The sequence below is a fragment of the Puma concolor genome, chromosome B4 (genome assembly GCF_028749965.1).
Source record: "Puma concolor isolate L17-30 chromosome B4, mPumCon1.1.hap2, whole genome shotgun sequence".
NCBI lineage: Eukaryota > Metazoa > Chordata > Mammalia > Carnivora > Felidae > Puma > Puma concolor.
Genome location: NC_141673.1, coordinates 12,302,333 through 12,314,373, shown reverse-complemented (window position 1 = coordinate 12,314,373; position 12,041 = coordinate 12,302,333). Strand labels below are relative to the sequence as shown.

Genomic DNA, 12,041 nt, shown 5'->3' with positions numbered 1-12,041 from the left:
AAGAAATGTATGCCTCATATCCCAGGTGAAGCCCTCACGGGTCAGGGGTGTCCCTGAGAAGAAGTGGTCCTGGCAGAAGGAGACTTGGGCAGTCTCAGGGTTTCCTCAAGGGCCTGATAAGGACAATAACTGGAGACCAGGTGGGATGCAGCGTCCCTCAGGACCACTGTGGACAGATGACAGCAACAGATTGCCACCTTCCCGCCCCCACACGCCACAACTTGGCACCTGTAAGCCCCTTAGAATAAGCCAAAACCCCAGGGATATTTGGAACGAGGGAGCACATTCAAGGAGACAGAGATTAAGTATCAGCCACGCAGCCACAGTGAGGATTCCAAACAAAAATTCACTTAAGCTATAGAAAAAAAGAAGTTGCATTTGGTGCACACGGAAGGTTTAAAGTGAGATTTTTTCCTACCAGCTGTGCTGCACAAATATTTGTTGAACGAGTGCTGAGTGAATGACAAATGGCTTCTTCTCTGCAGCCCTCATTTTGTTCTGCCCTGATTTAATTATCGGAGCACACGGTACCCTGACTAGATTGTCAATTGCTTGAGGGCAGGGACCAGCCTATTCAACTTTAAATCCTGCGCACGTATCTATATAGAAGTGCTCCTTGCCTGGGCATTCAATTGAATTACAATATAAATGCACAGCATTTTCCCCAGGCTCCGTGATCAAAACCCTCCCCTCTTCCTGCGCTCCCCTCCCCTTCTCTCCCACCCTCTGAGCAGAATTCCCAAAGCTGGGAACGGACAAAGGGACCCTCTCGTGCTGTCCTGGATGCAGCAGCTCAGCCTGATGAATGAGCCTGTTAGGTAGGATTTGAGACATGTCTACGTTAGCAGATGAGCTCTGCTCTGTTCAGCAGCCGTCAACTGGTGTGGACTGAGGTCAGGTTCATCACAGAGGGCGGGGCCCTCAGGACTCAAGGGCAGGGGTAACTAGGTCACTTGTCCTGGGAGTTCCTGGAGGTTTATGGGGCCTCCCACAGTCAGTACCCTGAGTCTAAGGGGCTGTTCAAGGCCCTCACGGCCTGGGCACCCGGCTGGACTCAGGCCACCTTTTCCATGGCCCCTGTCCATGACCTCTGCTCTAGCCTGCTTCCCGGCAGCCACCGTCACATGCCAATGTTTTATTCTGGGTCCTCACAGCTGTATCACACATTCTGTCTGTGTGCTCGGCATTTGTAGATACGCTTGTGGCTCCTGGCCGACGTTTATAAGTTATTCGCCTTGCGTCTGTCCTTTCTCTGTGGCCAGAAGGTCAGTGCCTGCCACTGGCTGGCCACCTCTTTGTCTCCCCGACTGGAGTCCCCGCTGTCTTCCCAGCTTTGAACCCAGATTTGCTCCTTAACTAGCTGGTGTCCTTGGCATGTTCTTTAAGCTGCTGTGTCCACGGTGACCACCTCCCCCGGGTCTGTGTCCTCTCCTCTGGGCGCCCTGCAATTTTTTGCCTCTTCCCGCAAAGGTCTGCTGACCGCTCTCCTGACCAGACGGGGCTCTCCCCGCCATCCCCTGTGCCCGGCACTGTCCCTGCCACTGAGGAGTGACCTAAGGAAGGCAGGTATCCGTTCCTCTCTCCTTCCTGCTCCCTCCTCTCCCTCCTTTACCCAGTTTCCCTCCTCTCCTTTCCCCCAGCCTCCTCCCCACGCACACAATCCCAGCCATTTCTTCCTTGGGGCCCTTTCACTTGCTCCAGGACTGGAAGATCACCAGGCAGAGACTGTCATGTTGCAGGGTCTTTTATTAAAACCAGGTGAGTTACTCCATTAGCTGAAAAGGCACACTTAGGTTCCAGAAAAACCCCCACCCCACCCCACCCCCCACTGCACTGCCACCTCCTTTGGGATGGGTGTGGCTGTCCCACTCTGCCCAGACCCGTTTCTCATGGCAGAGGGGCATCTGGTGGGGGTGATGGGTCAGAGGATCTGTATGTTTACGGCTTGAATTTGGGATTAGAGGCGCGGGTGACGGGTTGGGTTTGGAGATTGGAGGAATTGGGCTGGAGTCGGGGAGAGAGGAGAGAGGCTGCGGGCGGCAGAGGGCAAAGGGCCACACTTCCGGTTCCCGGGGTGATGACCCCCACAAGGAGCCCCCAGGCAGATGAAGCCAGCCCGAACAGCCTCGCCCCCCGCCCCCACCCGCCTCTCAGAAACAAAGCAGACACTCAGAAGCGAACTCTACGTGGCTACAGGAGACCCGGCACCACCCTCCCCTGGGGCCCGGCGTCCCCGTGGGTGGGGGTGGGGTCGTGCAGGGGCTTAGCCCTGGAAACCCAGCTCCTTGTACTTGGCAGCAATGTCGTTCCGGAACAGCTCGAGAGCCTTTCTCATGGCCGCCTGGGCGTCAGTGCCGAAGTCGTGGGGATGTCTGCTCTGGAGAACGTGGATGATGGCCTCTGAGATGAACTGCAGCGGGATGGATGAGAGGGGTGCTGGTCATGGGGGCGGACAAGCCAGGAGCCAGGGGGCAATCAGGCTGAGTCCCACCTTCTCTTTATTTCAGGGCCATTTATTGAGCGCTTACTGTATACCAGGCATGCTTCCAAGTGGTCTCTGAGATGAATTCCTTTTATCCCTGCAACCCCGGGAGACAGGTATAAATGGGGGACCAGGCCCGTCCCAGTACAGACCCAAGGTTGTGCGGCCCAGTGGGTCGGCTCACCCACCACCCTCCTTGGCTAGTGTTCAGGATGTGGGTCCAGCTGCGGCCAGACAAGGGCCCGGGTGCCGCTTCCATGCAGACAGCAGAAAGGAGGGGAATGCTCCCATTCCATGGTTTTGTCCAGGAGTTTGCAGTCAGAAAAGCTAGATAGAAAGAAACTATGTCCAGGGTGCCTAGGGGTGGGTCAGTTGGATAGGTGACCGACTTCGGCTCAGGTCATGATCTCGCAGTTTGTGAATTCGAGCCCCACGTTGGGCTCTGTGCTGACAGCTCAGAGCTTGGAGCCTGCTTCAGATCCTCTCTCTCTCTCTCTCTCTCTCTCTCTCTGCCCCTCCCCTGCTCACGCGCTGTCTCTCAAAGAAGAATAAACGTTAAAAAAATGTTTTTTAAGGAAGAAACTATTTCCATCTGTGTATATTTATTTTTTGCATTTAATGGCTTCATAGGGTTATTGCTTTAAGCAGCCTATTGGGGGCGGAGCAGGGGTGCAGAGCATCCTATATTCTGTGCCAAGCACAGAGCTGGTGCTCAGAATTCTTGGTGGGCGGGAAGGAGGGAAGAAGAGGGAAGGATCTGGCCTATGGCTTGCCCCCAGGACCCACACTGTCTTCTGTCAGCCTCGCTGTCACCATCACGTTTGGTTGGGCACCCACGATTTCCTTACCAGGAACACCTACAGCATGGCGGCTTTAGCGACTCAACGATCTCATGGGTGTAAAATGCTACTGTGCTCTTCTGACAGTGAATCAAGCTTTGATGTCAACCACAGCCCTGGCCGGCGCACCAAGTGGTGTCACTTTACAGAGGCCGCGACAGGAAAGTAGCCAGACTGAGGTCACGTAGCAAGAGGACTTTGCACCCCGGGGGTGGGGGGGGGGTGGGCAAACGGCCGCCAGAGCCAAGGACGGAGGCGGTGACTGTACCTCGTTTTCCCGTTTTCTCGGGGCGCCCCGAGTGCAAGTGATCACGGGCAGGTGGTGGGGGGCTCGGGCTGCCGTGGAGTAAGCCCCGCCCCTGGAAAACGTGAGATACCCAACCTCCCGGCTCAGCTCTGCCACGACCCTTATGTGTGACTTCACCACACAACAGGGGCTCCGATGCCCCCATCGGGTCCCCTCACTCAGCCTTTCCTGAGCCTGTGGCAGAGTCACTAATATCTAGAAAAGCGTGCGCTGGGGCAGCTGGACAACAGAGGAAAGTTGCCCTTCGCTACCCAGCAGCCTCTGTGGCCCCCTCACTCACAGGTGGGAAGCAGCAGCTTTTATGAAGAGCATGGAAGGGGAGGAACAGACACGAGCCCTGCCTTCGATCTTGCGGGTATCGACGCAGTAAACTAAGCTCGTTTTCAGCAGACCTGGTTTCCAGTCCCCCAGCTTCCAGCGCTACCTTCTCTTTCTGAGCCTTGTTCCTTTGTCCCCCCGGAGGGGATACGTCTTTCTGGTTGTGTTGGGAGCCCACCCCCACGCCCCTGGGGTTCAGAGATGCGAGAGCCAGGGTCTGCCCTCGGGCAGCTCAAGTCCCAGCCAGGAGACAGCTGGGTAAAGAGATGAGTTACAGTACAGCCGGGCAGGCGCCGTGACAGAGAATGAGGATAAAGCGCCTTTGCAGGGGGGCCGGGGGGGGGGGGAAGGGCACCGGTGGACAGAGCAGCTGACAGCTGGACGCGTGCGGAGGAGGTGGCTTCTAAGCTGGGCCCTGGAGGATGGACAGGGATTTGTTGACAAGAGAAGATGGGGAGGACAGGGGCCGCAGCAGGCACGGAATCTCAAAGGCAGGACAGGCTCCTTGTGTCTGTGATGCTGAGTGGGATGGGCGGGCAAGGTTGTCTACATGTGATTTGCGGGGGCAGCTGGGGCGCAGGGAGGTGAGGCTGAGAGGCTGACGAGGGGGTGTGGCAGTGGCGGATGGGAGATATTGTACCGCAAGGGTTAAGGGCTTGAGTTCCGGAGTACCGTTGACCAGACTGTACCTACTGGCTTATTAGCTGTGTGACCTTGGGCAAGCTACCTAATCTCTCTGAGCCTTCAGTTTCCAAATCTGTAAAGTGAGTATGCGAAGGGTACCTGCCTGGCACAGAGTCTACTAATTGCCTGCCCAATGTCCATTTTCTCCTTCTTCCTTGGTAACAGAACACTGGTTGTATTTGCAGTGGCAACAGACCACATTTCCCAGCTTTCCATGCAGATGGGTGTGGTCTTGTAACTAACTTCTGGCCAATGAGATGCAAAGGAAACTGTTGGGTGGGATTTCTGCGACTCCTTAAAAGAGAGCTTTCCTCTCTTCTTCCTGCTTCCTGTTGGGAACGTGGACCAGATGGCTGGAGCTCTAGCAGCCATCCTGGACCATGAGTCAACTTTGAGGACTCATGCCAACATTGGCATGAAGGAGGCTGCATTCTCGGTGACCGTGGGTTCCCCACACCAGCTCTGGACTCCCTAGCTCTGAACTTCCTTTGCGTCAGAGAAAAAGAGGACACTGAATGCCTTCAATCTCAGGGAGATTTCGAGAATTCCACGCAGTGATCCAGGCGAATGCCCATCCTAACTGGTAGCTATCACCACTACCTTTATCCTCATGGCTGCATCAGCCTGCCTGCTGCTCCCATCCTGAGGGATTGCGCCTATCCCAAAGGCCCTTTATCCCCCAGATCTCAATGCTCACCTCTTGCCACACCCCTCCTCCCACTGGTTATAAAGGCAGTTCAGGCTCTCCCCTGCCCACCCAACTCCTCCGCCCCTCACAGGAGGTTCAAACCAACTTCTCTTGCCTAGGACACCCGAGGCCTCTCCTTCTTCATCTGTAAAGATGCTGGAAACCAGTATCACCAGACTGTTGGCCACCCCCAGCCCAGGATCGAGCCCCCGCTCCTGTACTCCTGCTTCACGACTCCTGCCCACATCAGGCTCCAGATGGCACAGGGGTTAGGCGCTGAGGGCCTGGGGGGAGTAGAGCCCTAGTTTGAATCCTGTGGGCAGCTATTGCCTTCCCTGTGCCTCAGTTTTCTCATCTGCCCAGTGGGTGTGATAATGGTACCTCCCCGTGGTGGGGGGAGTGCAAGTGGTGCCCCCAATATCCAATCTCCCTTACTTCCCCGGACGACATACCGATCTGGGGGAGAAATGGGTTTCCTCTCAGTGACCGCAGGGGTGACAGCCCGTCTTACAGATGAGGAAACTGGGGCTCAAAGAGGAATGACGTGGGTCACCCACAAGTCAGTGGCCGAGCTGGGACTCGAACCCCAAATCCCAGCCCTTCGAGGCCTCCCCTTCCACCCTCCCACCCGCCCCTGCCCTGCCTCCCACCTCCAGGTACTTGACGGGGATCTTGTGCTTGGTGGCATGTGACTGGGCCAGGGGCTTCAGCTCCGCCTCGTGCTGGCCCTTCTTCTTGAGGATGCCCCCGAGGGCAGTGAGCACCGTGTTGCCATGCTTCTTCAGGTCCTCGGAGCCCTTCATTTCATCCTCTGTCTTCAGGTGCTTGAACTTTTCGAACTTCTCCAGGGTCTCCGGGTGGCCCTTGAAGAGGCTGCGGGCACAAGGGGGGCTGGAGTCAGACACAGGGGCTGGAGGTGGTGAGACACACGAGTTCCAGTCCCGGCTCCGCTATTTCCCAGCTGCGTGACGTCGGGCCATTCGCTTTACCTCTCTCTGTGCTTCTGCTTCCTCATCCAAGCGTAGAAGATAACCGGTGCCTACCTAGAGCAGCGCTGTGGGGGCTCGGTGGGCTGTGTAAAGGCTTGCCTTGCTTATTTCGGGTCAGTAGCATCTGCCTCTTCATTGCTACTCCAGAGGTAGGAAGGAAAGATGTGCCTGCCTCGCTCCCTGGCTCCACCCGATTTTCTCTGAGTCGCCTGGAGAGTAGGTGATTAAATCGCATCACGCGTACGAGGCAGAAGGGCCAAGTGGAAGCGGGTCTGCGTGACTCAAGACGTCGACCGCGCAGGGGACCGTCTCTGCAAGCTTCCTGCCTACGGATCATCCTTTGGCTGCTTAAATACTTGCAGCTACAGGAGACTCACTACGTCCTGTGTTAGCTCTCAGGCTCAGGAAGTCCTTGCTTATTTTGCTCAGACGCCCTGTACCTCCCAGGACCCTCAGATGGTGAGGCCCAGGGAGGGAGCCACCTGCCAAAGACCAGGTCTCCGCTCCTGCCAGGGAGCTGGGGAGCTTAGCTGCAGAGGGACTCTGCCCTGAGCCACACCTGTAGCCCTGGAGCTCGGTCTTTTCTCTTCTGGAAAGTTGGGTGTCGGTTAAAGGGAGTCATACCTGCCGCCTCGGTGGGAGGTGGCTGTCCCCGTTCCACTGTGGGCCAATGGAGCACAGAGGCAAGTGACATGAGTCGGTGGCAAAGCCCGAACCAGAGATCGGATGGTTCTATAAGTCATGCGCCCTCTCTCTCTCTCTCTCTCCCTGTCATACCCTGAAATGTTTGCAGGAGTGGCCCTGTCTCCCCAGCCTTCCCCCCCTCCTGTCTAATGGCTTCGGGTCCCTGCAACGTTCCTCTTTTTGTAGCTTCCTGGCTCAGCCACTCGCTTCTTCAGCCCTGCGGTGGACACACTCCGGTGTGTGAAAGCATCTCACAGCACACACCCATACTCACGTGCATGCACACACGTGTGCACCAAGTAGCACAAACAGGCAGCACACCCTTCTCCCGGGAGCCCGTCCCTCCTGCAGCCCCCAGAACACCCAGGGCGATCCACAGCCATGCCCCACGTCCCCATCTCACCCCCCCGTCCTGGCCCGGCCAAGCCTGTGTGGCCGGGACAGCTCATCCCTGGCACTTTTCACCCAAGGGTCCTATTATTATCTGGTGACAATGATCCTTGAACTCCTGCCTGGCAGAGGTGAGACCTAGCACCCACAGGTGAAGGTCGGAGATCGGGACGCTGGAGGGAGCCTATCTGGGGCAGAAGAGGGCCAAGGACCTGGTACCCAAGGCAACCAGGGATCTCAGATATTTGGGGAGCCCCCAAGATGTCTGGGAGAAAGAATGTGGGGATGAGAATTATGAAAGCTGAGCTCTGGTCCCAGGTCCACCTCCAACGTGCTGTGTGACATTGAAAAAGTCACTCAGCTTCTCTGGGTCCTGGTTCAGCCATCCATAAACCAAAAGGGTTGGTCTGGCTGATATTTCAGCCTCCAGCTGTAAGGCTGGACCCCTGCCTCACCTTCCACTCTGTGCCAGCCAGCCCGCGAGCGAGCCCAGATTTACCTTCAACGGTGCAGGAAAACCAGGCCAATGAGTGCCCACCAGATCATTCTGGCATCACTCAGCCGCTTCCCTCCCTTGGCCCAAAGTCCTGCAGCTGGGAGCCCCAGGCAGCCACAGAAGGCCATACCTGGATTTGCCTAAGGGCAGCACCCCGGGAAATGGACAGACGAAGCCCGTCAGCCCGTGAAAAAGGATGGACAGACTTTCCCTCCTGTTTCGGGAGCCCTCACTTGCCTTGCGTCTTCAGCTTCAATCCTACGTCCACCTGCTTCGCTTTTCGCAGGCCTGCAGGCAAGTCAGCGAGGAAGGAGGCCACCTCCCAGCTGTCCTCTGAACGGAGGCCCAATCGGACACCCACACGGGAGATGGAGACTCCGACCTGCGGAATGCCTTCCCTGCTCTAGGCAGAAGGACCGGGCTGGGCAGGGCAACCCCGCTCTGATGTGCCAAGAGCAGAGCGCTCCAGAGCAGCCGTGCTGGGTGCAAGCCGCCTGGATGTGAGTTCCCGCTGTGCGACTTGGGGCAAGTTACTTAACCTCTCTGTTAAGGGTGGTGATCCTAATATCTACCTCATCGGGTGCTTGGGAGGCTGAGTTAATATACGGGAAGCGGCGAGCCCGGGGGCCGGGGGTATCCTTCCCGACTTGCAGCAAAGCCCTCAGTGTTTTGTTAACAGGCTCCGCTGAACAGAATATGCCGTCTTTTACAAGAGGAGTAGGAGAAGTGACCTTGCCAAGGTCAGTAAGAAAGCCCAGGCTCAGCCTCTGGAACAGAATCAAGTGGCCAGCTCCCACAGAGGCAGGTGCAGCTCTGGGGGTTAGCACCCCCTCCCTTCCCTCTACACGCAGGGAGGCCCTCCTCCCCGGACCCCGCACAGTAAGAGGGCAGAACCCGTTGGCATGGTCTCTGCGTGTCCCACAGCCTAAGACGTGACGGGGCATTGGGCTTTCTGGGACCTTTCAGGGGCCAGGAGTCCCAGGCATCACATCCCATCCCATCCCCGGCCCCTGGCCCTTGGTAGGTGTCCCTGATCCACTCTGGAGAGGGAGGGAAGGTTTCCCCTGATGACACAATACCCCAAGTCTCCTTCAAGTCGCTGCCTTGGGGGCTCATGGCCCCCAGATCACCTTGGAGAGACTTGTGCTTTGCAAACTGGTCTCCAGCCCCAACTACCCTGCCTCCTCTCCAAAAGCGAGGGAGGAGGATGGGCCCAGGGAGTGCACGAGAGCAGAGAGGGACCTCAGAGACCCTGGCAGACAATCGCTTCGTTCAACCCATAGGCAAGCAAGAGGAGTGAGTCACTCAGAGAGGAGGAGTGACTCATCCAAGGTCACACAGCACAGGTGCCTAAGGAGCTGATGTCAACTTGGGGGAAACTTTTGTCCCATCCAACAGGACCTGTTGCAGCCCCAGCGGCCTGCTGGCAGGGACAGGAGGAGAAAGACACAGGGAACCCCCCCCATGATGCCAGTCGGAGTAAACAGAGAACGTGACCATCCTTCCCCAAGTGTTTCTAGCGTGGACGACTCAGGGCTCAGACTTCGGATCACGGATCCAGACATGGGAGCCGGATAGAAGTGCAGCCCAAGGAGACCAAAAAGGCATCTGAGTGGGAGAGGGAAACCTGGCTCGTGACGAAGGAGAAACTCGTCTGTAAATGAAGGCGTGAAGGACGATCCATTCACTCGTGGCCACCCCCGGGGCCACTTTCTCCCAGGTGCAGAAATGCGGATTTATACCCCGTTAGATATTTGACTTGCGCTGGCCCAGAGCATGAGAGAAGGTACCTGGAGAAGAGGGGTCTCACACCGTCTGGGGTGGAAGGCAATGAGAAAATAAAATTCTGTTTACAAGCCACACACCATCCTTTATTTACAACGCTTGGAATTTTGTTTTCTTTTGTTTGTTCAGGAACCCCTGCAGTCAAGATGTGCTTGGAGACCACACTATTCAGAGCTCTCAAATTCAAGACTTCCTCAACATCAAAAGTCCCTAATGGGCCTCCGTCTTCTATTTTCTAATTATAATACTTCGCAGGTCCTTAAGCTAGCTCCATCCGTAACAATTACTAACATCTTCTAGAACCTGCCATGTTCCAGGAACAGCACCAGGCCCCTTACATGCATTATCTTATTTAACTCTCACTTCTACTTTAAAGGGTAGCACGGAACACCCCCGCCCATTGTATAGGAGAGGAAACTGAGCCTCAGAGAGGTTGTGTGCCTTCCCAAAGGTCACACAGCGGTTCGGAAGCCGAGCCAGCTCTAGAGCCTGTGGGTCTTTATCTTGAAGGCCATGTCTCAGTCTTGACAGTTTATAGACCTTTACGGATTTGTGGCGCGGGGAGGTCCTGCCCCTCTCAGGTCCTGTTTGTCCTCGTCCATTTAGTGAAGCGTCTGGACGGGATCTCTCAGGGCCCTTGTTAACTATGACTGCCTACGATTCTAGGATTCCTCTTGGTGGGCGCTAGGCATCCAGGGTTTGATCACCAGGCTTCTCCCACTGCTGGCACAGGCCCGGGATGGATCTCTTTTCCTTTCTGGACACCAGTCCCTGACACTTACAAGCAAAGGAAAACCAAGTGAAGGTGTTAACAAAGTCGACCGACACAGCCAACTGGTCAACCCTGGGCAACGATTCCGCCTTGCAGGCACGCACCCTTGATCTTTGGGGAGTGGGTGACAGAGGCAATGGGGTCTCTTCCTTTTACCTGATGAGGACCTCCTGCCCGTGGCCCGCGAGGTCGGTCTCCACCTTCCCCCAGACGTTCAGCACCAGCTGCCACTCTCCTTCGCTGAGCCCCATGGCGCAGTCTGAGGAAGACAGAAAGAGGGAGTCCGGGCCGACTCGGTGTCCTGGCTCTGACAGCCGGGGTTTGAGACCGCCCGGCCCCAAAGGGATTTTATACCTTCCCTGAAGCTCGACACAGATCACTTGACGGCTCGTTCACTCTCCCCTCCTCTCCCTCCTCCCTCCTTTTCATGAGGGGTCTAATCTTTTCCTTTCTGTAGCTCTCACATGGGAGCTATTTTGGGGCAGGTGCCATTGTGGGGAGGTAGGACAGCTCAGGCCACAGGGGCGCGGGGGTGTTTGTGTATGTGGCAAGAGCAGGGGAGGAGGCTGGGCCGCTGTGTGGAGTCTCAGAGGCCAGCAGAAAGGGCACCACCAAGGCCGACGCCAGCAGCCTGAAACTCAACTCTCCCCGTTGTCAACCATCCCAAGGAAACTGTCATGTTTCCAAGCTCGGGCAGCGGCTCCTGGGCTGGCCCTGGGACTGTCCTGGTCCTTAGCAGTCTCCTTGTCCACAGTCTGCCCATGTTGCCGGAGAGCCCCTACTCAGCCAGAAGCGGGGGGGGGGGGGGGGGGGGTGAGAGAGGGGAGGGAGCAGAGGTGGCTCCTACTTATAGCTGGGCGTCTATCCACAGGCTCTTGGAGTCTGGGTTTTTCTACCCCACCCAGAAAACTGGCTTCGTGGCCCTCGTGGCCTTTGCTCAAGTATTTCCTTCTGAGAAGCTTTGCTTGGCACACCCCCTCCAGGCCCCATTAATGTCCTCCTCCTTCCATTTATTTGGGTGGGCGCCCCTGTTGTACGGCTCCCTTCATCGTGCTGTATTTCTTCCCATGCTGGCTCCGCCACGAGTGTGTCAGAGCAGCCGATACGTGTAGGGACACGCCGGGCCCTCCTCCGAGCACTTCACATTTGGTAACTTGTTTAATCCCCTGACAGCCGTATCTCTAGGACAGACATGGCATCGTCCTCGTTTATTCAGGGGGGGGAGTTAGGGAAAACTGTCACGGTCACATAGCTGATGGTAGAGCTGGGATTTGAACCCAGAAAGTCAGGCTCTTGGGTTCATGCCCCCGAATACCTTACTCACTTATGTTTTATTGACTTCTGTATCTCTTGGACCTCACACAGTGCCCTGTACCAAATCGTAGCTGAACAAGTATTTGTTGAATAAATAGATGGTCTTGCAAGGGAGCCAAGGGAGGATGGTTGGCCTTCTTTGTATTTACCCATCATCCATCCATCATCTAGCCACCCACCCATCCACGCATCTCTCCATCGTCCACGTATGGGTTCATCCATCCGCCCACCCACCCACCCTCTCCCCCATCCATCATCTGCCCATCCATCCATAATCCATCCGTTCATCCATC

At 56.4% G+C, this 12,041-nt stretch overlaps 1 protein-coding gene across 1 annotated transcript; it reads right to left on the bottom strand.

Annotated features, from left to right (window-relative positions):
* Positions 1 to 1,728: 1,728 nt before the first annotated feature.
* MB (myoglobin) lies at positions 1,729 to 10,773 on the bottom strand. The gene is made up of 3 exons (XM_025926566.2): positions 10,591 to 10,773; positions 5,969 to 6,191; positions 1,729 to 2,410 (listed from the first exon to the last, which is right to left on the bottom strand). The coding sequence occupies exons 1-3, from the start codon at positions 10,683 to 10,685 to the stop codon at positions 2,264 to 2,266; spliced, it is 465 nt and encodes a 154-aa protein (XP_025782351.1). The 5' UTR covers positions 10,686 to 10,773; the 3' UTR covers positions 1,729 to 2,263.
* Positions 10,774 to 12,041: the final 1,268 nt, after the last annotated feature.